At 67.9% G+C, this 21,787-nt stretch overlaps 3 protein-coding genes across 3 annotated transcripts; all 3 read left to right on the top strand.

Annotated features, from left to right (window-relative positions):
* Positions 1–545: 545 nt before the first annotated feature.
* On the top strand, positions 546–3,069 carry LOC135320370 (uncharacterized). Its single transcript, XM_064483452.1, has 5 exons — positions 546–1,000; positions 1,612–1,759; positions 2,248–2,307; positions 2,508–2,619; positions 2,744–3,069. The coding sequence occupies exons 1-5, from the start codon at positions 588–590 to the stop codon at positions 3,067–3,069; spliced, it is 1,059 nt and encodes a 352-aa protein (XP_064339522.1). The 5' UTR covers positions 546–587.
* Positions 3,070–9,796: 6,727 nt separating this feature from the next.
* LOC135320369 (uncharacterized) lies at positions 9,797–12,311 on the top strand. The gene is made up of 5 exons (XM_064483451.1): positions 9,797–10,260; positions 10,854–11,001; positions 11,490–11,549; positions 11,750–11,861; positions 11,986–12,311. The coding sequence occupies exons 1-5, from the start codon at positions 9,839–9,841 to the stop codon at positions 12,309–12,311; spliced, it is 1,068 nt and encodes a 355-aa protein (XP_064339521.1). The 5' UTR covers positions 9,797–9,838.
* A 6,137-nt stretch (positions 12,312–18,448) lies between these two features.
* Positions 18,449–21,541, top strand: LOC135320368 (uncharacterized). The gene is made up of 5 exons (XM_064483450.1): positions 18,449–19,487; positions 20,081–20,228; positions 20,715–20,774; positions 20,975–21,086; positions 21,216–21,541. Exons 1-5 carry the CDS (start codon positions 19,069–19,071, stop codon positions 21,539–21,541), a joined length of 1,065 nt encoding a protein of 354 aa, XP_064339520.1. The 5' UTR covers positions 18,449–19,068.
* The last annotated feature ends 246 nt before the right edge of the window (positions 21,542–21,787 follow it).

Genomic DNA, 21,787 nt, shown 5'->3' with positions numbered 1-21,787 from the left:
GATTGGTCGGGAGGTGGGGCGAGCGGCCTGGGCCCGACTCGACTCGGGCCTCCTTCCAGCCAAGCTGCAAATTCCCACGGGCCTCGTGGGGCGTGGCGGGGATGGGGTACGAGGCCATGCCCATGCGCCCCAGCTGCCAGGGGGCCGCACAGCAGGCCGCCGGGTCCGGGCGGCAGCGAGCCCTGGAAGACCCAAGCGCGGAGCGCCAGCGCCAGCGCCTGCGCGCGGGGACCTCGGCCGCTCGGCCGGCTCCTCCGGCCACGTGCTACGCCTCCACCTCCCGCTCCTTGTTCCTCGGCATTGGCAGCTGCGGCTCGCAGCTCAGGGCCAGGGCCACAGGGCCAGTGAGGCGGGGGCCCGGGGAAGGCGGGGCTCCCCAGGAATCCTGGGTGGCCTTAGCTGTGGGAGGGGGCCTTCAGGAGGCAGGGGCCCGCGGGCCTCCCGCTGCCATGGCAGGGCTGGGAACAGAGCAGGCACTAGCGGGTGGCAGGTGCGAGGAGGCCAGCAGCCTGAGGGTGGAGGCCGTGCGGGAGTGAGCGGCGGCGGCAGCGGCAGCAGCTGCATCGACAGAGGCGGAGGTTGTGGGCATGGGGGAGGCGTTGGCGCTGCTGGCGGACGACATGGAGGAGGTGGTGGCGGAGGAGGAGCAGGAGGAGCAGGAGCCGCGGGAGGAGGAGGAGGAGGAGGAGGTGCAGGCCAAGGAGCGGGAAGAGAAGCCCCGGAAGCAGGGGCGCGCAGAGCCAGGGAGCGGACCCCCGACCTCCCTGAGCCCGCTGGAGGCGCTGGGGGCCCTTCAGTTAGAGCAGAGCGCTGTGAACGCCCAAGCCAGCGGGGCCTACTTGCGGCTCAAGCGCAGGATCCGACGGAGGCGGGAGCCTCGTTTGGATCGAAGAAAAGCCATCATCCAGGACATCCCCGGCTTCTGGGCCAAACCTGTATACTTGCTGCTGCTGCTGCTGCTGCTGCTGCTGCTGCTGCTGCTGCTGCTGCTGCTGCTGCTGTTGCTGCTGCTGCTGCTGTTGCTGCTGCTGCTGCTTGGGGCTGGCTGCTGCTGGAGGGCAGGAGGGGGCCGAGGAGGGGGAACAGGGCGAGAAGGAGGTTGGGACAGGGGGAGGAGGAGGGGAGGCGGCAACGGACTGGGGCCGGGGCCAGGGCCGGGGGTCTGGGTGCGGGGGCGCAGGGCAGGGTGGGGAGGGGAAGCAGGAGGAGAAAGAAGAGGAGGACTGGGAGCGGCGGAACAAGGGGCAGGAGGAAGCGAGGAAGGCGGGCGCCAAGGCCAAGGGAAGAGGCCTGAGAGTGGAGGCATGGAGGCCTGCAAGGGCACAGCATGAGGGCGCTGAGGGCCAAAGGCCAAACGTGCAGGCGTGGGAGCGCCAAATTTGGGTGGAACCTTCTGGCGTGGGGCCTGCAGGGGAAGCCTTCCTGGGGTCATGGGGCACACGGCAACAGTGGAAAGCACGCGCAGAGCCCCCAGCACCTTCCCCACAGAGCAGAGAGTGGAAGTGTGCAGTCTCCGGGGGAAATCCCAGGAGACCGGTGGGCGTGCAGGACCCATCCCAGTCAGCCAGAGGCTGTGGATATGTTGCCGCCACGTCCGTGCCAAGGACCCAGGTCGTCCGCGGCCAGGTGTGAGCTGCAAGAGGCCCCCGTCCCGGGCAAGACTACGGGACCCCAGACACGCCCTCGGGTGGGCTCCGAGCCCGGCCTCCACCGGGCCTTCTCGTGCAGGCAGAAGCACGTGCCCTCCCCGTTGCACCCTGTGAGTCCCCCGGAGCTGCAGACTTAGCCATACAGACAGACTCCTCTCACCGCAGAGGGCGGCTCAGAGGCCCGGGGCTTCCTGTCAGCACCCCTGGGGCGTCCCCTACTCAGAGGAGGCATGGGTCCACGGGGGCAGAGCACATCCCGACTCCGCCCGCGGTGACAAGCCTGCACCCAGCACACGCAGGCCAGCTGGAATGTCGGGGACGATCGAGGGAACAGGCGCTCCCCGAGGGGGTGCGGACAGCCCAAGATGCACGGGAAGGCCGGAACCCCGCCTCCACGTGCGTGTGAGACGGCAGGGCAGGGGCCGAGGAGGTCGGAGGTGTGGGGCGATGGGGTGGGCAGCAGTGCGCGCCCGGAGTCCCGGCAGATCGCCTGTCTGGTCTCTTCCTTTCGCCCCAGCCTGGCTGTGTTGGCTGTGGCTCTTCCAGCCGTAACACGTGAAGGCTCCTTGACCTACTGAAGATTGTGAATCATCCCCAGCTGTCGGCCTTGATCAGTGACCGAGACGAAGGTGTGCGGAGCTACATGATCCAGCTGGAGGTCAGGCCGGGCAGACGGAGGCCACGGTGGGGGGTGGGGGGTGGGGGATGGGGGATGCGGGGCGGAGGGGGCCGGGTGTCCCCGAGGGCTGGGTGTGAGCAGCGGGAGAGCGGAAGGGGAAGTGGTTCATCCCTGCCGGGCAGGCCAGCTCAGGTGGCCGGGACGAGAGTTCACTCTTCTCCTGCTGTTGGGCGTGGCAGGCGCAGGAACTGGGCCGCCCCGAGTACCGCTGCAGACTGATGTTCTTTTTCCGGAGCAAGCCCTACTTGTGCAACCAAGTGATCCTTAAGGAGTATCACCTTAGCTTCGCAGGTAGGTGGGCTGTCCCGGGATGGGGGAAGGGAGCGGAGCGGGGCGGGGCGGGGCGGGGTGTGCCCCGGAGGCCTTGGACGCTGGGCCAGGGCGATCCCTCCCCGTATCCCCACTCTTCCTCTAGGCTATAGGGCGTATAGTTCCACTCCAGTCCAGTGGTTCTGGGATTACGAACGGGGAGCCCCCAGCCGCAGGCAGGACACCGTCAGCCTTCACTTCCTCAACTGGTTGTCAGGCCACAAGTGCCCCGGGTCTAACGGGATTGCTGAGGTGGGGGTCCCTCGGAGCCTGGTCGGAAATGGCGACGTCGGCGGTGGCCAGCTGCTCGGGGAAGGGGTGTGGGCCCTGTCCCGACCTGCCCGTTCCCTCTGCCAGATCATCGGCGAGGACCTGTGGCCCAACCCCCTGCGCTGCTACCCGAGGGAGCAAGGCGCCGGGAGAGGTAACTGAGAGGGGGACACGTCCCTGAGGAGCCCGGGGGGCTGGGGGTGTTGGTGAAGAGTGTTTCCCGGACCCTTTCCCAATCGGGGAGAGGCAGGCTGAGAGAAGCCTGGGAGCGGGGCGACCCCAGGCCGCCCAGGGAGCGGGCGCGAGGGTGAGCCAGGGGCCCGGAGGACCCAGGCGCACGCGCAGAGCACCGAAGCTTTCAGCTTTCGGTGAACGTCCCAGGGGTGTCCGAGAAAGGAGCGGGCCGCCTCAGGCACCCTCATGTGCGTCGGCACTTCCTGGCTTCGGCCCTCCCTGGGGCCTCGTCCGACTGCCTCCGCGTTTGGGATCAGCTGGGCCCCTCCGTCCGCCCCCGGCCGCATGGCCAAGGCCTCCAGACGCTGAGGAGGTGGGCTCCCGGGTCGCGTCCCGTCCCTCTCCTGGGCTGGTTCTCCCAGTCTTCCCTGAATGTCCAGGCGCATCCCTTAGCGACCTGGCTCCACCCGGACGGCCCTGGAAAGGGCCGCAGGCTGGCTGGTGGCCAGCGGGGAGGCGCCGGGGAGAAAGGGCGGGGCGTGCTGCCTGTTGTGCGCCATCTCTCCGGTTGTCTGTTGGACACAGGCCGCTTCAGCTACGCCTTGTGTTGTTCCCGAGCGTGTCCGTGTCGTTCTGTGCACGCGTGCCCGCGAGCAGGCTTTCTCACGCGTCGGTGGTCCTGCAGAGCTGGCGGTGAAGGCGACGGAGCAGGCGAGTTCGGCCGAGTAGAAGGAGAGCCCGGAGGCGCGTGCAGACGCGGGAGGCCGGCGGCCGGGGTCTGGGGCAACGGAGAGGAACGAGGAAAGGATCGCCAGTGGAGGTTGCAGAGGGTGGGCAGCACGTACCCGGAATGAGGCCGAGAGAGACATCAACAAGCTAACGAGTGCTCCTGTCTTGCTCCCGTCCTGTGTGATTGTTCGCGGGTCGCCGATTGGCGATGTTCCGGCCCAGTCCGGTGGGGCTTTTGAACCGGCTGCCCGTGTGTGGCAGAGAGGCGGTCCTGAGGAAGTGGAGGACGTGGGAAGGGCAGGACTCGGCTGCTGCTCCGGGGAGGCCAGGTTGCCTCCGAACAGGGCAGGGTCTCGGAGCAGGAAGCAACGAAAGAGACAGGCTGGTGCGCTGGGGACCTGTTGTGTGGGCCGGGGAAGGAGACGGGGACCGGTGCTGGCGGGTAGGGGCCTCGTGGCCCGCTGTGGCTTGGGTTCAGTGTTCACTCTGCTCGCGGAGCCTCACTCAGCCCCCTCCGTCTGGGGTGTGCGCCAGCCGTCGGCCCCACGCCAGACGGGCGACTTCTTAAGCCGAGGGTCCCTGTTCACCCCCAGGCGCCCCAGGAGGCAGGCTGTGAGTGTGGAATCCTTCCGGGCATGACCCCGCTCAGCCCTGGCTGGGTGGGGCGGTGCAGGGGTCCAAGCAAGTGTGAGGGAAAGGCGGGCGTGAGCTGCGGCTGTGGCCCCGTGCCGGCACGTGAGGCTGTGCGGGTGAGGGAGCAGGGGAGCAGGCGGGCAAGGGTGCCGGGCTGTTTGCGGGCGGGGGCTGGGCGGGAGCGGAAAAGACCGGCGCCTCCGGGGGCTGGGGCAGCAGCGAGATTGCTGGCTTTCAGGCTCCGGGGTCTTGGGGAGGAGAGGAAGTGGCAGACAGGAGCCCCTTCCCCCTGCTGGAAAGGCCTCCCGGGGCGTGAGCGCCTTCCTTTCCCTGGGGTCTCCTCGTGGGGCGCAACAGTCCGAGGGGCGAAGGTCAGGGGGCGGGGCCGCAGGGCCCGCGCCGCCCCAGACCGGCAGTGTGCCGCCTCCCCTCTCTCCCACGCCGGCGTTGCGCCGTGGCGGGCTGTGCCGCTCTTCAGGCTGTGTGACACGTAGGCCGAAAGCTTCTACCCGAGTCTGCGCTGGCTAGCTAAGGGGCCCGAACGTTCAGAGTAACTCACGCTTCTCCTCGGGACACAGTCCCTGCGGCTCTGTCCTGGTCAGGGAACTGCCAGCCACACATCCCTCCAACACACAGCCCCGAGCTGCCTGGGCATCAGGCCACCGGAAGGGGACAGTCCTGGTGCAGACAGATCTTGGGCAAGGGGCCTGTGGGAGGGATGGCGGCAGGCGGTGGGGGGCTGTGTGTGTTGGGGGGGTGGCGAGTGGGCAGGTCTGGGGTGGGGGGCGGGACGAGACGGGATGGGGAGGGCAGTCGGTGGCCAGCACCCGGCGGGGTCCTTCCCGAGGGGACAGCCGCTTTCCGGAGACACCTGAGGTCCCCGCACAAAGCTAGGCACCGTCTGTGGGACAGCCGGGCCTGGGAGAGCGCGGTGCGTGCCCCCTCTCTCCCTCCCGGTCCCTTGCAGTTTGGCCACGTGGTGAGCATCTCTGTCCCCGACGACACCCCACAGCGCCCCTGCTTTGCCGCACTTTGGGGGTGTGCTTGACCGACTGCCCCAGCAGAACGTTTCACGGTCGTGGAGGGTTGCGGTGGGAGGTTCATGGATCCCAGCCCTCCCTGGCCTCCCAGCGGCACCGGCTGTCCGCTACCAGCTGCGGCCTGTCGGGTTTGGGGACCCGAAGGCCGGAGAGCCTCCGTGTACAATCGTAGGGTGGCAGAGGTCCCCTCTTGTCCCGCTCGGGCTGCTGCTGTCCTCGCCCCTTCCCCAGGTCAGTGCCTAGGTTCCCCTGCTCTGAAGGCACGAGGGCAGCTGCGTTGCAGGGACCCTGCGGCTGGGGCCCAGAGGGAGGGCTGAGGCGGCCGTGGTGGGCGCCCCGCAGGGCCGCGGCCCCTCAGGCCTCTAGGCCTGGCCAGGGCTCTTGAGAAGGACCTGCCAAAGGGGAGAGACTCGAGGAATGATTGGGCAGGGTTCTCACAAGGCTCGCTCGACCTTTGCCGCCCCAAGCGCCCGTAGGCGCCACGGCTGGGGTCGGGTCCGGCCTGCCCTGCAGTGGAGGCGGGGAACGTGTCGAGCCGGCAACGGGTAGGGGAGGAAGGCTTACAGGCAGCCGGCCCCCGTAGGCTCGGGTGCCGTGGCCGGGCCTTGCGGTCCAACCTGGAGGACGCGACGCGGCTTAAGTGGGATTCTTCCTGGGGCTCGGACAAAGCTCAGACGGACGTGGGAACTGGCCATGCCTGCTGGGGCATTTCACTCGGGCCCTTACCTTCAGGTGTTGTCCCACGGTGGAGGACCCACATCCTCCGTGCCGCCCCTGCGGGTACCAGGGCACCCGGGCAGTCCCAGGCGCGACGACATGTCCGGCGCTGGTCTCCCTCATCGATGGAAGTGCGCACGGGCAGGCTCCCACTGTCGCAGGACGGGTCGGGCGTACGGACGTTGGCCAGGGGCTTGCTGGTGTCCTGCGTGGAAAGGCAGTTTCTGGGTGGGCCTTGCCCGTCTTGCTCCCCTCTTGCCGCGGATGCATCTGTGTCTGTTTGTCTGACTGTGGCCGGGAGCCCCCCTGTCAGGTGCCCCGGCTCCCTGCCCTCCATCACGCCTCACATGCACGCACGTCCGTGTGCGGCTGGCGCCTTGCACGTCTCTGGCCTGTGATGCTGCGGCCCGTCCTCCGCTCTTGTCACAGGCGACCCGCGAGAGGTCTGGGCCAGGGGGCGCCGACGGGTCACCGCCCGTCTTAAGTCGGCCCCTTGGATGTGGCCTGGCCCACCCGTGACCTGGAGCGTGTGGCCTGAGGGACGTGTAGGCCACGAGGGATACCTGAGCCGTGGGCGTGGCCAGCAGAGAAGGATCCAGAGAGGCCGAACGGTAGCCCTGACATTTACAAAGCCCCTGAGGCCCCTGAGTGGTAGCCAGGGCTCCGGGCACACGAAAAGGCATGCTGCCTTCCGCCCCAGGGAGGCACGATCTCTGGTCCCAGGGCCTGCAAGATTCCCGAGGTGGCTCTGCGCGTGAGTGTGCGTGCGAGCGTGCGTGTCTGTGAGTGAGTGCGCGCCTGCCCGTGTGTGTCGCGGCAGGCTCTGCGGCAGACGGCAGGACGGGAAGGGCGGCCACCTGACCCTTCCCTGCTCGGCTTCACTGGCTTCTTCCTTCAGACAGGCGGTGATCCCCACATTCTTAAGGACCTTGTGTGGGACGCTTCGGCAAGACAGCTTACACTTGGCCCTCTTGTGCTACAGGAAGACAGCTCTTGCAAAGAGCCCTGGCTGCCAGGGGCCTCCGAAGGCCGTGTGAGAGGCAACAAGAAGGCAGTTCAGGGCAGACACGTGCTCGTGCAGAGCAAAGGAGGGCACGAGCATCTCGCTGGGAAGCTCACTGGGGGCACTGGAGCGCCCGGGACATCGGCAGGAAGGGACAGGTGAGCTCCAAGACGGCTAGGCCCCAGACAGCTTGAGATTCCTCTCCGCTTGGTGAGAGAGGACCAAGGGAAATGACGTCGTGCCTGTGTGCTTCCCGCGGTCCGGCAGTCAAAGGCAGCTGGGAGAGAAGCCAACCCAGGCGGGCGGAAGGCAGCAATATCCGGGGAGAGAACAAGGACTCACACGACGGGCTGCGGGAGCGGGGCGAGAGGGGCGCAGGTAAAAAATCCTTTCTCCTGGAAACACAGACGGCGGGCAGCGTGTAGACGTATAGGTCTGCACGCGTGCAGGTGTGCCTCCGCTCGTGCGTGTGCGTGTGCGTGTGCGTGTCTGGTGAGGAGGCCTGAGAGTGGGGCTCGAAGGCAGGCGTGCGTGCACGGACCCTGAAAACGTGACAGGCTTTCGAAACGGACGTCGACTCTGGGCCAGCTGGAATCACCGGGCTGCCAGAAGAGGCAGTGGGGAAGTCCCGTGCTTTCTGGAGAGACAGGGAAGGTGCGAAGGACGCAGGAAATAGGATAGGGCAGATTGCTTGCCGCGTGCGGAAGACCAGGGCCCCCCGCCCCCGCCCCCGCCCCCAGAGCGACAACCGCCTTTGAACCTTGAGCTCCTTGGCGGCGGCACACGCGTCCTGTCCTCCCTCCGAGTAGGCCGACAGGAAACACCTTGCCTTGCTTGTTTGGTAAGGTTCGGGAGGCCGACCAGCAGCGCTGCATTAGCAAGTGGCACACACTGGCTTTGTCGGCGAGAAAGGCTGCAGTGAAGGCGAAGGCTGGGACGGGTGCTCATCTGGAGGCTGGGCGAGAGCGGAACCACCTCCAAGGGCGTTCACACTGCGGGCAGAAGTCACTTCCTTCCGTCTGCGGCGCTGAAGGCGTGCCGTGCGGTGGCCGCCGACCCGGGTGGCGTCCTAAACACCTTACTGTCTGGGCTGCCAAACACCACTGTTCGGGGCGGGGTGGAGGGTGGGGGGGGGGTGGGTCCAGCGTGCCGGCAAACCGCGTCGTCCCTCTGCCTGTCTCTCTCTGCACAGGCTGGCCAGGGCTTCGTCTTGCGCAGTGTCGGGCGATCCCGGCGGCGACGGATGCCGGTCACCTTTGCTGGCTGGGAGAAAGGCACGGCCTGGCCTCTCTAGCACAGGAAGGGCCGTCGTGCAATGGTGTGGACACGCCCACGTCCAGACTGTGGGGTTCCGCTGGCCCGGGCGGAGAGGTCTTCTATTTCCGGGCAGGGTAGCTTTCTGAAAGCCATTATGTGTCTGTGGGAGCTAACAGAGATCCCGGGAACGGGAGGGGAGGGGGCGAGGGAGGGAGGGAGAGAGCGGAAGCGGAGACACTCACACGCACACCCACCCACACACGCACGGCCACACGCAGAGAGGCGCAGAGACACACAGAGAGAGACGCGGGAGAGTCACAGCAAGGGGGAGACAGGGAGAGAGAGCGAAGACAAAGAGAACACGCTGCTGCATGGCTTTTGTCCCCTAGAGCAGAGCAGTTCAACTCTGACAGACACTGGCTGGAAGCAAAGTACCCGGGCTGTCTTTCCCTCTGGAGCTTAGCAGATTTCCCAGGGGGTGAAGGGGCCGCGTGAAACCGGAGTGACAGGTGGTCGGGGGTGGGGTTGGGGGTGGGGTGGGGAGGTGGGGGGCACGTGGTGGGAGGTGACAGAAACCGAAGAGGTGTCAGCGGGCCGCCGGGCAGTGCCAGAGAGATGCAAGGCCGGAGGCCTCCCTGGAGGCAGCGCGCGGCCCAGGTGCCCCCTGGAAGCTGGGCAGGGAGCTGGGCTGAAAGCTGGGGCTGCGGAGGCCAGGCGGCCGGCCGGGTTCCCGGCCGGGGGGCGGGGCCTTGCAGGGTGACGCCCACTGGCCGCTCCCCGATTGGTCGGGAGGTGGGGCGAGCGGCCTGGGCCCGACTCGACTCGGGCCTCCTTCCAGCCAAGCTGCAAATTCCCACGGGCCTCGTGGGGCGTGGCGGGGATGGGGTACGAGGCCATGCCCATGCGCCCCAGCTGCCAGGGGGCCGCACAGCAGGCCGCCGGGTCCGGGCGGCAGCGAGCCCTGGAAGACCCAAGCGCGGAGCGCCAGCGCCAGCGCCAGCGGCAGCGCCTGCGCGCGGGGACCTCGGCCGCTCGGCCGGCTCCTCCGGCCACGTGCTACGCCTCCACCTCCCGCTCCTTGTTCCTCGGCATTGGCAGCTGCGGCTCGCAGCTCAGGGCCAGGGCCACAGGGCCAGTGAGGCGGGGGCCCGGGGAAGGCGGGGCTCCCCAGGAATCCTGGGTGGCCTTAGCTGTGGGAGGGGGCCTTCAGGAGGCAGGGGCCCGCGGGCCTCCCGCTGCCATGGCAGGGCTGGGAACAGAGCAGGCACTAGCGGGTGGCAGGTGCGAGGAGGCCAGCAGCCTGAGGGTGGAGGCCGTGCGGGAGTGAGCGGCGGCGGCAGCGGCAGCAGCTGCATCGACAGAGGCGGAGGTTGTGGGCATGGGGGAGGCGTTGGCGCTGCTGGCGGACGACATGGAGGAGGTGGTGGCGGAGGAGGAGCAGGAGGAGCAGGAGCCGCGGGAGGAGGAGGAGGAGGAGGAGGTGCAGGCCAAGGAGCGGGAAGAGAAGCCCCGGAAGCAGGGGCGCGCAGAGCCAGGGAGCGGACCCCCGACCTCTCTGAGCCCGCTGGAGGCGCTGGGGGCCCTTCAGTTAGAGCAGAGCGCTGTGAACGCCCAAGCCAGCGGGGCCTACTTGCGGCTCAAGCGCAGGATCCGACGGAGGCGGGAGCCTCGTTTGGATCGAAGAAAAGCCATCATCCAGGACATCCCCGGCTTCTGGGCCAAACCTGTATACTTGCTGCTGCTGCTACTGCTGCTGCTGCTGCTGCTGCTGCTGCTGCTGCTGTTGCTGCTGCTGCTGCTGTTGCTGCTGCTGCTGCTTGGGGCTGGCTGCTGCTGGAGGGCAGGAGGGGGCCGAGGAGGGGGAACAGGGCGAGAAGGAGGTTGGGACAGGGGGAGGAGGAGGGGAGGCGGCAACGGACTGGGGCCGGGGCCAGGGCCGGGGGTCTGGGTGCGGGGGCGCAGGGCAGGGTGGGGAGGGGAAGCAGGAGGAGAAAGAAGAGGAGGACTGGGAGCGGCGGAACAAGGGGCAGGAGGAAGCGAGGAAGGCGGGCGCCAAGGCCAAGGGAAGAGGCCTGAGAGTGGAGGCATGGAGGCCTGCAAGGGCACAGCATGAGGGCGCTGAGGGCCAAAGGCCAAACGTGCAGGCGTGGGAGCGCCAAATTTGGGTGGAACCTTCTGGCGTGGGGCCTGCAGGGGAAGCCTTCCTGGGGTCATGGGGCACACGGCAACAGTGGAAAGCACGCGCAGAGCCCCCAGCACCTTCCCCACAGAGCAGAGAGTGGAAGTGTGCAGTCTCCGGGGGAAATCCCAGGAGACCGGTGGGCGTGCAGGACCCATCCCAGTCAGCCAGAGGCTGTGGATATGTTGCCGCCACGTCCGTGCCAAGGACCCAGGTCGTCCGCGGCCAGGTGTGAGCTGCAAGAGGCCCCCGTCCCGGGCAAGACTACGGGACCCCAGACACGCCCTCGGGTGGGCTCCGAGCCCGGCCTCCACCGGGCCTTCTCGTGCAGGCAGAAGCACGTGCCCTCCCCGTTGCACCCTGTGAGTCCCCCGGAGCTGCAGACTTAGCCATACAGACAGACTCCTCTCACCGCAGAGGGCGGCTCAGAGGCCCGGGGCTTCCTGTCAGCACCCCTGGGGCGTCCCCTACTCAGAGGAGGCATGGGTCCACGGGGGCAGAGCACATCCCGACTCCGCCCGCGGTGACAAGCCTGCACCCAGCACACGCAGGCCAGCTGGAATGTCGGGGACGATCGAGGGAACAGGCGCTCCCCGAGGGGGTGCGGACAGCCCAAGATGCACGGGAAGGCCGGAACCCCGCCTCCACGTGCGTGTGAGACGGCAGGGCAGGGGCCGAGGAGGTCGGAGGTGTGGGGCGATGGGGTGGGCAGCAGTGCGCGCCCGGAGTCCCGGCAGATCGCCTGTCTGGTCTCTTCCTTTCGCCCCAGCCTGGCTGTGTTGGCTGTGGCTCTTCCAGCCGTAACACGTGAAGGCTCCTTGACCTACTGAAGATTGTGAATCATCCCCAGCTGTCGGCCTTGATCAGTGACCGAGACGAAGGTGTGCGGAGCTACATGATCCAGCTGGAGGTCAGGCCGGGCAGACGGAGGCCACGGTGGGGGGTGGGGGGTGGGGGATGGGGGATGCGGGGCGGAGGGGGCCGGGTGTCCCCGAGGGCTGGGTGTGAGCAGCGGGAGAGCGGAAGGGGAAGTGGTTCATCCCTGCCGGGCAGGCCAGCTCAGGTGGCCGGGACGAGAGTTCACTCTTCTCCTGCTGTTGGGCGTGGCAGGCGCAGGAACTGGGCCGCCCCGAGTACCGCTGCAGACTGATGTTCTTTTTCCGGAGCAAGCCCTACTTGTGCAACCAAGTGATCCTTAAGGAGTATCACCTTAGCTTCGCAGGTAGGTGGGCTGTCCCGGGATGGGGGAAGGGAGCGGGGCGGGGCGGGGCGGGGCGGGGTGTGCCCCGGAGGCCTTGGACGCTGGGCCAGGGCGATCCCTCCCCGTATCCCCACTCTTCCTCTAGGCTATAGGGCGTATAGTTCCACTCCAGTCCAGTGGTTCTGGGATTACGAACGGGGAGCCCCCAGCCGCAGGCAGGACACCGTCAGTCTTCACTTCCTCAACTGGTTGTCAGGCCACAAGTGCCCCGGGTCTAACGGGATTGCTGAGGTGGGGGTCCCTCGGGGCCTGGTCGGAAATGGCGACGTCGGCGGTGGCCAGCTGCTCGGGGAAGGGGTGTGGGCCCTGTCCCGACCTGCCCGTTCCCTCTGCCAGATCATCGGCGAGGACCTGTGGCCCAACCCCCTGCGCTGCTACCCGAGGGAGCAAGGCGCCGGGAGAGGTAACTGAGAGGGGGACACGTCCCTGAGGAGCCCGGGGGGCTGGGGGTGTTGGTGAAGAGTGTTTCCCGGACCCTTTCCCAATCGGGGAGAGGCAGGCTGAGAGAAGCCTGGGAGCGGGGCGACCCCAGGCCGCCCAGGGAGCGGGCGCGAGGGTGAGCCAGGGGCCCGGAGGACCCAGGCGCACGCGCAGAGCACCGAAGCTTTCAGCTTTCGGTGAACGTCCCAGGGGTGTCCGAGAAAGGAGCGGGCCTCCTCAGGCACCCTCATGTGCGTCGGCACTTCCTGGCTTCGGCCCTCCCTGGGGCCTCGTCCGACTGCCTCCGCGTTTGGGATCAGCTGGGCCCCTCCGTCCGCCCCCGGCCGCATGGCCAAGGCCTCCAGACGCTGAGGAGGTGGGCTCCCGGGTCGCGTCCCGTCCCTCTCCTGGGCTGGTTCTCCCAGTCTTCCCTGAATGTCCAGGCGCATCCCTTAGCGACCTGGCTCCACCCGGACGGCCCTGGAAAGGGCCGCAGGCTGGCTGGTGGCCAGCGGGGAGGCGCCGGGGAGAAAGGGCGGGGCGTGCTGCCTGTTGTGCGCCATCTCTCCGGTTGTCTGTTGGACACAGGCCGCTTCAGCTACGCCTTGTGTTGTTCCCGAGCGTGTCCGTGTCGTTCTGTGCACGCGTGCCCGCGAGCAGGCTTTCTCACGCGTCGGTGGTCCTGCAGAGCTGGCGGTGAAGGCGACGGAGCAGGCGAGTTCGGCCGAGTAGAAGGAGAGCCCGGAGGCGCGTGCAGACGCGGGAGGCCGGCGGCCGGGGTCTGGGGCAACGGAGAGGAACGAGGAAAGGATCGCCAGTGGAGGTTGCAGAGGGTGGGCAGCACGTACCCGGAATGAGGCCGAGAGAGACATCAACAAGCTAACGAGTGCTCCTGTCTTGCTCCCGTCCTGTGTGATTGTTCGCGGGTCGCCGATTGGCGATGTTCCGGCCCAGTCCGGTGGGGCTTTTGAACCGGCTGCCCGTGTGTGGCAGAGAGGCGGTCCTGAGGAAGTGGAGGACGTGGGAAGGGCAGGACTCGGCTGCTGCTCCGGGGAGGCCAGGTTGCCTCCGAACAGGGCAGGGTCTCGGAGCAGGAAGCAACGAAAGAGACAGGCTGGTGCGCTGGGGACCTGTTGCGTGGGCCGGGGAAGGAGACGGGGACCGGTGCTGGCGGGTAGGGGCCTCGTGGCCCGCTGTGGCTTGGGTTCAGTGTTCACTCTGCTCGCGGAGCCTCACTCAGCCCCCTCCGTCTGGGGTGTGCGCCAGCCGTCGGCCCCACGCCAGACGGGCGACTTCTTAAGCCGAGGGTCCCTGTTCACCCCCAGGCGCCCCAGGAGGCAGGCTGTGAGTGTGGAATCCTTCCGGGCATGACCCCGCTCAGCCCTGGCTGGGTGGGGCGGCGCAGGGGTCCAAGCAAGTGTGAGGGAAAGGCGGGCGTGAGCTGCGGCTGTGGCCCCGTGCCGGCGCGTGAGGCTGTGCGGGTGAGGGAGCAGGGGAGCAGGCGGGCAAGGGTGCCGGGCTGTTTGCGGGCGGGGGCTGGGCGGGAGCGGAAAAGACCGGCGCCTCCGGGGGCTGGGGCAGCAGCGAGATTGCTGGCTTTCAGGCTCCGGGGTCTTGGGGAGGAGAGGAAGTGGCAGACAGGAGCCCCTTCCCCCTGCTGGAAAGGCCTCCCGGGGCGTGAGCGCCTTCCTTTCCCTGGGGTCTCCTCGTGGGGCGCAACAGTCCGAGGGGCGAAGGTCAGGGGGCGGGGCCGCAGGGCCCGCGCCGCCCCAGACCGGCAGTGTGCCGCCTCCCCTCTCTCCCACGCCGGCGTTGCGCCGTGGCGGGCTGTGCCGCTCTTCAGGCTGTGTGACACGTAGGCCGAAAGCTTCTACCCGAGTCTGCGCTGGCTAGCTAAGGGGCCCGAACGTTCAGAGTAACTCACGCTTCTCCTCGGGACACAGTCCCTGCGGCTCTGTCCTGGTCAGGGAACTGCCAGCCACACATCCCTCCAACACACAGCCCCGAGCTGCCTGGGCATCAGGCCACCGGAAGGGGACAGTCCTGGTGCAGACAGATCTTGGGCAAGGGGCCTGTGGGAGGGATGGCGGCAGGCGGTGGGGGGCTGTGTGTGTTGGGGGGGTGGCGAGTGGGCAGGTCTGGGGTGGGGGGCGGGACGAGACGGGATGGGGAGGGCAGTCGGTGGCCAGCACCCGGCGGGGTCCTTCCCGAGGGGACAGCCGCTTTCCGGAGACACCTGAGGTCCCCGCACAAAGCTAGGCACCGTCTGTGGGACAGCCGGGCCTGGGAGAGCGCGGTGCGTGCCCCCTCTCTCCCTCCTGGTCCCTTGCAGTTTGGCCGCGTGGTGAGCATCTCTGTCCCCGACGACACCCCACAGCGCCCCTGCTTTGCCGCACTTTGGGGGTGTGCTTGACCGACTGCCCCAGCAGAACGTTTCACGGTCGTGGAGGGTTGCGGTGGGAGGTTCATGGATCCCAGCCCTCCCTGGCCTCCCAGCGGCACCGGCTGTCCGCTACCAGCTGCGGCCTGTCGGGTTTGGGGACCCGAAGGCCGGAGAGCCTCCGTGTACAATCGTAGGGTGGCAGAGGTCCCCTCTTGTCCCGCTCGGGCTGCTGCTGTCCTCGCCCCTTCCCCAGGTCAGTGCCTAGGTTCCCCTGCTCTGAAGGCACGAGGGCAGCTGCGTTGCAGGGACCCTGCGGCTGGGGCCCAGAGGGAGGGCTGAGGCGGCCGTGGTGGGCGCCCCGCAGGGCCGCGGCCCCTCAGGCCTCTAGGCCTGGCCAGGGCTCTTGAGAAGGACCTGCCAAAGGGGAGAGACTCGAGGAATGATTGGGCAGGGTTCTCACAAGGCTCGCTCGACCTTTGCCGCCCCAAGCGCCCGTAGGCGCCACGGCTGGGGTCGGGTCCGGCCTGCCCTGCAGTGGAGGCGGGGAACGTGTCGAGCCGGCAACGGGTAGGGGAGGAAGGCTTACAGGCAGCCGGCCCCCGTAGGCTCGGGTGCCGTGGCCGGGCCTTGCGGTCCAACCTGGAGGACGCGACGCGGCTTAAGTGGGATTCTTCCTGGGGCTCGGACAAAGCTCAGACGGACGTGGGAACTGGCCATGCCTGCTGGGGCATTTCACTCGGGCCCTTACCTTCAGGTGTTGTCCCACGGTGGAGGACCCACATCCTCCGTGCCGCCCCTGCGGGTACCAGGGCACCCGGGCAGTCCCAGGCGCGACGACATGTCCGGCGCTGGTCTCCCTCATCGATGGAAGTGCGCACGGGCAGGCTCCCACTGTCGCAGGACGGGTCGGGCGTACGGACGTTGGCCAGGGGCTTGCTGGTGTCCTGCGTGGAAAGGCAGTTTCTGGGTGGGCCTTGCCCGTCTTGCTCCCCTCTTGCCGCGGATGCATCTGTGTCTGTTTGTCTGACTGTGGCCGGGAGCCCCCCTGTCAGGTGCCCCGGCTCCCTGCCCTCCATCACGCCTCACATGCACGCACGTCCGTGTGCGGCTGGCGCCTTGCACGTCTCTGGCCTGTGATGCTGCGGCCCGTCCTCCGCTCTTGTCACAGGCGACCCGCGAGAGGTCTGGGCCAGGGGGCGCCGACGGGTCACCGCCCGTCTTAAGTCGGCCCCTTGGATGTGGCCTGGCCCACCCGTGACCTGGAGCGTGTGGCCTGAGGGACGTGTAGGCCACGAGGGATACCTGAGCCGTGGGCGTGGCCAGCAGAGAAGGATCCAGAGAGGCCGAACGGTAGCCCTGACATTTACAAAGCCCCTGAGGCCCCTGAGTGGTAGCCAGGGCTCCGGGCACACGAAAAGGCATGCTGCCTTCCGCCCCAGGGAGGCACGATCTCTGGTCCCAGGGCCTGCAAGATTCCCGAGGTGGCTCTGCGCGTGAGTGTGCGTGCGAGCGTGCGTGTCTGTGAGTGAGTGCGCGCCTGCCCGTGTGTGTCGCGGCAGGCTCTGCGGCAGACGGCAGGACGGGAAGGGCGGCCACCTGACCCTTCCCTGCTCGGCTTCACTGGCTTCTTCCTTCAGACAGGCGGTGATCCCCACATTCTTAAGGACCTTGTGTGGGACGCTTCGGCAAGACAGCTTACACTTGGCCCTCTTGTGCTACAGGAAGACAGCTCTTGCAAAGAGCCCTGGCTGCCAGGGGCCTCCGAAGGCCGTGTGAGAGGCAACAAGAAGGCAGTTCAGGGCAGACACGTGCTCGTGCAGAGCAAAGGAGGGCACGAGCATCTCGCTGGGAAGCTCACTGGGGGCACTGGAGCGCCCGGGACATCGGCAGGAAGGGACAGGTGAGCTCCAAGACGGCTAGGCCCCAGACAGCTTGAGATTCCTCTCCGCTTGGTGAGAGAGGACCAAGGGAAATGACGTCGTGCCTGTGTGCTTCCCGCGGTCCGGCAGTCAAAGGCAGCTGGGAGAGAAGCCAACCCAGGCGGGCGGAAGGCAGCAATATCCGGGGAGAGAACAAGGACTCACACGACGGGCTGCGGGAGCGGGGCGAGAGGGGCGCAGGTAAAAAATCCTTTCTCCTGGAAACACAGACGGCGGGCAGCGTGTAGACGTATAGGTCTGCACGCGTGCAGGTGTGCCTCCGCTCGTGCGTGTGCGTGTGCGTGTGCGTGTCTGGTGAGGAGGCCTGAGAGTGGGGCTCGAAGGCAGGCGTGCGTGCACGGACCCTGAAAACGTGACAGGCTTTCGAAACGGACGTCGACTCTGGGCCAGCTGGAATCACCGGGCTGCCAGAAGAGGCAGTGGGGAAGTCCCGTGCTTTCTGGAGAGACAGGGAAGGTGCGAAGGACGCAGGAAATAGGATAGGGCAGATTGCTTGCCGCGTGCGGAAGACCAGGGCCCCCCGCCCCCGCCCCCGCCCCCAGAGCGACAACCGCCTTTGAACCTTGAGCTCCTTGGCGGCGGCACACGCGTCCTGTCCTCCCTCCGAGTAGGCCGACAGGAAACACCTTGCCTTGCTTGTTTGGTAAGGTTCGGGAGGCCGACCAGCAGCGCTGCATTAGCAAGTGGCACACACTGGCTTTGTCGGCGAGAAAGGCTGCAGTGAAGGCGAAGGCTGGGACGGGTGCTCATCTGGAGGCTGGGCGAGAGCGGAACCACCTCCAAGGGCGTTCACACTGCGGGCAGAAGTCACTTCCTTCCGTCTGCGGCGCTGAAGGCGTGCCGTGCGGTGGCCGCCGACCCGGGTGGCGTCCTAAACACCTTACTGTCTGGGCTGCCAAACACCACTGTTCGGGGCGGGGTGGAGGGTGGGGGGGGGGTGGGTCCAGCGTGCCGGCAAACCGCGTCGTCCCTCTGCCTGTCTCTCTCGGCACAGGCTGGCCAGGGCTTCGTCTTGCGCAGTGTCGGGCGATCCCGGCGGCGACGGATGCCGGTCACCTTTGCTGGCTGGGAGAAAGGCACGGCCTGGCCTCTCTAGCACAGGAAGGGCCGTCGTGCAATGGTGTGGACACGCCCACGTCCAGACTGTGGGGTTCCGCTGGCCCGGGCGGAGAGGTCTTCTATTTCCGGGCAGGGTAGCTTTCTGAAAGCCATTATGTGTCTGTGGGAGCTAACAGAGATCCCGGGAACGGGAGGGGAGGGGGCGAGGGAGGGAGGGAGAGAGCGGAAGCGGAGACACTCACACGCACACCCACCCACACACGCACGGCCACACGCAGAGAGGCGCAGAGACACACAGAGAGAGACGCGGGAGAGTCACAGCAAGGGGGAGACAGGGAGAGAGAGCGAAGACAAAGAGAACACGCTGCTGCATGGCTTTTGTCCCCTAGAGCAGAGCAGTTCAACTCTGACAGACACTGGCTGGAAGCAAAGTACCCGGGCTGTCTTTCCCTCTGGAGCTTAGCAGATTTCCCAGGGGGTGAAGGGGCCGCGTGAAACCGGAGTGACAGGTGGTCGGGGGTGGGGTTGGGGGTGGGGTGGGGAGGTGGGGGGCACGTGGTGGGAGGTGACAGAAACCGAAGAGGTGTCAGCGGGCCGCCGGGCAGTGCCAGAGAGATGCAAGGCCGGAGGCCTCCCTGGAGGCAGCGCGCGGCCCAGGTGCCCCCTGGAAGCTGGGCAGGGAGCTGGGCTGAAAGCTGGGGCTGCGGAGGCCAGGCGGCCGGCCGGGTTCCCGGCCGGGGGGCGGGGCCTTGCAGGGTGACGCCCACTGGCCGCTCCCCGATTGGTCGGGAGGTGGGGCGAGCGGCCTGGGCCCGACTCGACTCGGGCCTCCTTCCAGCCAAGCTGCAAATTCCCACGGGCCTCGTGGGGCGTGGCGGGGATGGGGTACGAGGCCATGCCCATGCGCCCCAGCTGCCAGGGGGCCGCACAGCAGGCCGCCGGGTCCGGGCGGCAGCGAGCCCTGGAAGACCCAAGCGCGGAGCGCCAGCGGCAGCGCCTGCGCGCGGGGACCTCGGCCGCTCGGCCGGCTCCTCCGGCCGCGTGCTACGCCTCCACCTCCCGCTCCTTCTTCCTCGGCATTGGCAGCTGCGGCTCGCAGCTCAGGGCCAGGGCCACAGGGCCAGTGAGGCGGGGGCCCGGGGAAGGCGGGGCTCCCCAGGAATCCTGGGTGGCCTTAGCTGTGGGAGGGGGCCTTCAGGAGGCAGGGGCCCGCGGGCCTCCCGCTGCCATGGCAGGGCTGGGAACAGAGCAGGCACTAGCGGGTGGCAGGTGCGAGGAGGCCAGCAGCCTGAGGGTGGAGGCCGTGCGGGAGTGAGTGGCGGCGGCAGCGGCAGCAGCTGCATCGACAGAGGCGGAGGTTGTGGGCATGGGGGAGGCGTTGGCGCTGCTGTCGGACGACATGGAGGAGGTGGTGGCGGAGGAGGAGCAGGAGGAGCAGGAGCCGCGGGAGGAGGAGGAGGAGGAGGAGGTGCAGGCCAAGGAGCGGGAAGAGAAGCCCCGGAAGCAGGGGCGCGCAGAGCCAGGGAGCGGACCCCCGACCTCTCTGAGCCCGCTGGAGGCGCTGGGTGCCCTTCAGTTAGAGCAGAGCGCTGTGAACGCCCAAGCCAGCGGGGCCTACTTGCGGCTCAAGCGCAGGATCCGACGGAGGCGGGAGCCTCGTTTGGATCGAAGAAAAGCCATCATCCAGGACATCCCCGGCTTCTGGGCCAAACCTGTATACTTGCTGCTGCTGCTACTGCTGCTGCTGCTGCTGCTGCTGCTGCTGCTGTTGCTGCTGCTGCTGCTGTTGCTGCTGCTGCTGCTTGGGGCTGGCTGCTGCTGGAGGGCAGGAGGGGGCCGAGGAGGGGGAACAGGGCGAGAAGGAGGTTGGGACAGGGGGAGGAGGAGGGGAGGCGGCAACGGACTGGGGCCGGGGCCAGGGCCGGGGGTCTGGGTGCGGGGGCGCAGGGCAGGGTGGGGAGGGGAAGCAGGAGGAGAAAGAAGAGGAGGACTGGGAGCGGCGGAACAAGGGGCAGGAGGAAGCGAGGAAGGCGGGCGCCAAGGCCAAGGGAAGAGGCCTGAGAGTGGAGGCATGGAGGCCTGCAAGGGCACAGCATGAGGGCGCTGAGGGCCAAAGGCCAAACGTGCAGGCGTGGGAGCGCCAAATTTGGGTGGAACCTTCTGGCGTGGGGCCTGCAGGGGAAGCCTTCCTGGGGTCATGGGGCACACGGCAACAGTGAAAAGCACGCGCAGAGCCCCCAGCACCTTCCCCACAGAGCAGAGAGTGGAAGTGTGCAGTCTCCGGGGGAAATCCCAGGAGACCGGTGGGCGTGCAGGACCCATCCCAGTCAGCCAGAGGCTGTGGATATGTTGCCGCCACGTCCGTGCCAAGGACCCAGGTCGTCCGCGGCCAGGTGTGAGCTGCAAGAGGCCCCCGTCCCGGGCAAGACTACGGGACCCCAGACACGCCCTCGGGTGGGCTCCGAGCCCGGCCTCCACCGGGCCTTCTCGTGCAGGCAGAAGCACGTGCCCTCCCCGTTGCACCCTGTGAGTCCCCCGGAGCTGCAGACTTAGCCATACAGACAGACTCCTCTCACCGCAGAGGGCGGCTCAGAGGCCCGGGGCTTCCTGTCAGCACCCCTGGGGCGTCCCCTACTCAGAGGAGGCATGGGTCCACGGGGGCAGAGCACATCCCGACTCCGCCCGCGGTGACAAGCCTGCACCCAGCACACGCAGGCCAGCTAGAGGTCGGGGACGATCGGGGAACAGGCGCTCCCCGAGGGGGTGCGGACAGCCCAAGATGCACGGGAAGGCCGGAACCCCGCCTCCACGTGCGTGTGAGACGGCAGGGCAGGGGCCGAGGAGGTCGGAGGTGTGGGGCGATGGGGTGGGCAGCAGTGCGCGCCCGGAGTCCCGGCAGATCGCCTGTCTGGTCTCTTCCTTTCGCCCCAGCCTGGCTGTGTTGGCTGTGGCTCTTCCAGCCGTAACACGTGAAGGCTCCTTGACCTACTGAAGATTGTGAATCATCCCCAGCTGTCGGCCTTGATCAGTGACCGAGACGAAGGTGTGCGGAGCTACATGATCCAGCTGCAGGTCAGGCCGGGCAGACGGAGGCCACGGTGGGGGGTGGGGGGTGGGGGATGGGGGATGCGGGGCGGAGGGGGCCGGGTGTCCCCGAGGGCTGGGTGTGAGCAGCGGGAGAGCGGAAGGGGAAGTGGTTCATCCCTGCCGGGCAGGCCAGCTCAGGTGGCCGGGACGAGAGTTCACTCTTCTCCTGCTGTTGGGCGTGGCAGGCGCAGGAACTGGGCCGCCCCGAGTACCGCTGCAGACTGATGTTCTTTTTCCGGAGCAAGCCCTACTTGTGCAACCAAGTGATCCTTAAGGAGTATCACCTTAGCTTCGCAGGTAGGTGGGCTGTCCCGGGATGGGGGAAGGGAGCGGAGCGGGGCGGGGCGGGGCGGGGCGGGGTGTGCCCCGGAGGCCTTGGACGCTGGGCCAGGGCGATCCCTCCCCGTATCCCCACTCTTCCTCTAGGCTATAGGGCGTATAGTTCCACTCCAGTCCAGTGGTTCTGGGATTACGAACGGGGAGCCCCCAGCCGCAGGCAGGACACCGTCAGTCTTCACTTCCTCAACTGGTTGTCAGGCCACAAGTGCCCCGGGTCTAACGGGATTGCTGAGGTGGGGGTCCCTCGGGGCCTGGTCGGAAATGGCGACGTCGGCGGTGGCCAGCTGCTCGGGGAAGGGGTGTGGGCCCTGTCCCGACCTGCCCGTTCCCTCTGCCAGATCATCGGCGAGGACCTGTGGCCCAACCCCCTGCGCTGCTACCCGAGGGAGCAAGGCGCCGGGAGAGGTAACTGAGAGGGGGACACGTCCCTGAGGAGCCCGGGGGGCTGGGGGTGTTGGTGAAGAGTGTTTCCCGGACCCTTTCCCAATCGGGGAGAGGCAGGCTGAGAGAAGCCTGGGAGCGGGGCGACCCCAGGCCGCCCAGGGAGCGGGCGCGAGGGTGAGCCAGGGGCCCGGAGGACCCAGGCGCACGCGCAGAGCACCGAAGCTTTCAGCTTTCGGTGAACGTCCCAGGGGTGTCCGAGAAAGGAGCGGGCCTCC

This window comes from Camelus dromedarius, chromosome Y (assembly GCF_036321535.1).
Source record: "Camelus dromedarius isolate mCamDro1 chromosome Y, mCamDro1.pat, whole genome shotgun sequence".
Lineage (NCBI taxonomy): Eukaryota > Metazoa > Chordata > Mammalia > Artiodactyla > Camelidae > Camelus > Camelus dromedarius.
Note: the sequence above shows the minus strand (reverse complement) of the source record. Positions and strands in the feature narration are given on the sequence as shown.

Coding starts and splice junctions, on each gene's coding strand:
- LOC135320369 (XM_064483451.1), top strand. CDS start 9,839: ATGGGGGAGGCGTTGGCGCTGCTGGCGGACGACATGGAGGAGGTGGTG. Junction 10,261..10,853: donor CTGTTGCTGCTGCTGCTGCT/GTTGCTGCTGCT, acceptor CCAAGGACCCAG/GTCGTCCGCGGCCAGGTGTG. Junction 11,862..11,985: donor GTATCACCTTAGCTTCGCAG/GTAGGTGGGCTG, acceptor CTCTTCCTCTAG/GCTATAGGGCGTATAGTTCC.
- LOC135320368 (XM_064483450.1), top strand. CDS start 19,069: ATGGGGGAGGCGTTGGCGCTGCTGTCGGACGACATGGAGGAGGTGGTG. Junction 19,488..20,080: donor CTGTTGCTGCTGCTGCTGCT/GTTGCTGCTGCT, acceptor CCAAGGACCCAG/GTCGTCCGCGGCCAGGTGTG. Junction 20,229..20,714: donor TGCCCTCCCCGTTGCACCCT/GTGAGTCCCCCG, acceptor AATCATCCCCAG/CTGTCGGCCTTGATCAGTGA.
- LOC135320370 (XM_064483452.1), top strand. CDS start 588: ATGGGGGAGGCGTTGGCGCTGCTGGCGGACGACATGGAGGAGGTGGTG. Junction 1,760..2,247: donor TGCCCTCCCCGTTGCACCCT/GTGAGTCCCCCG, acceptor AATCATCCCCAG/CTGTCGGCCTTGATCAGTGA. Junction 2,620..2,743: donor GTATCACCTTAGCTTCGCAG/GTAGGTGGGCTG, acceptor CTCTTCCTCTAG/GCTATAGGGCGTATAGTTCC.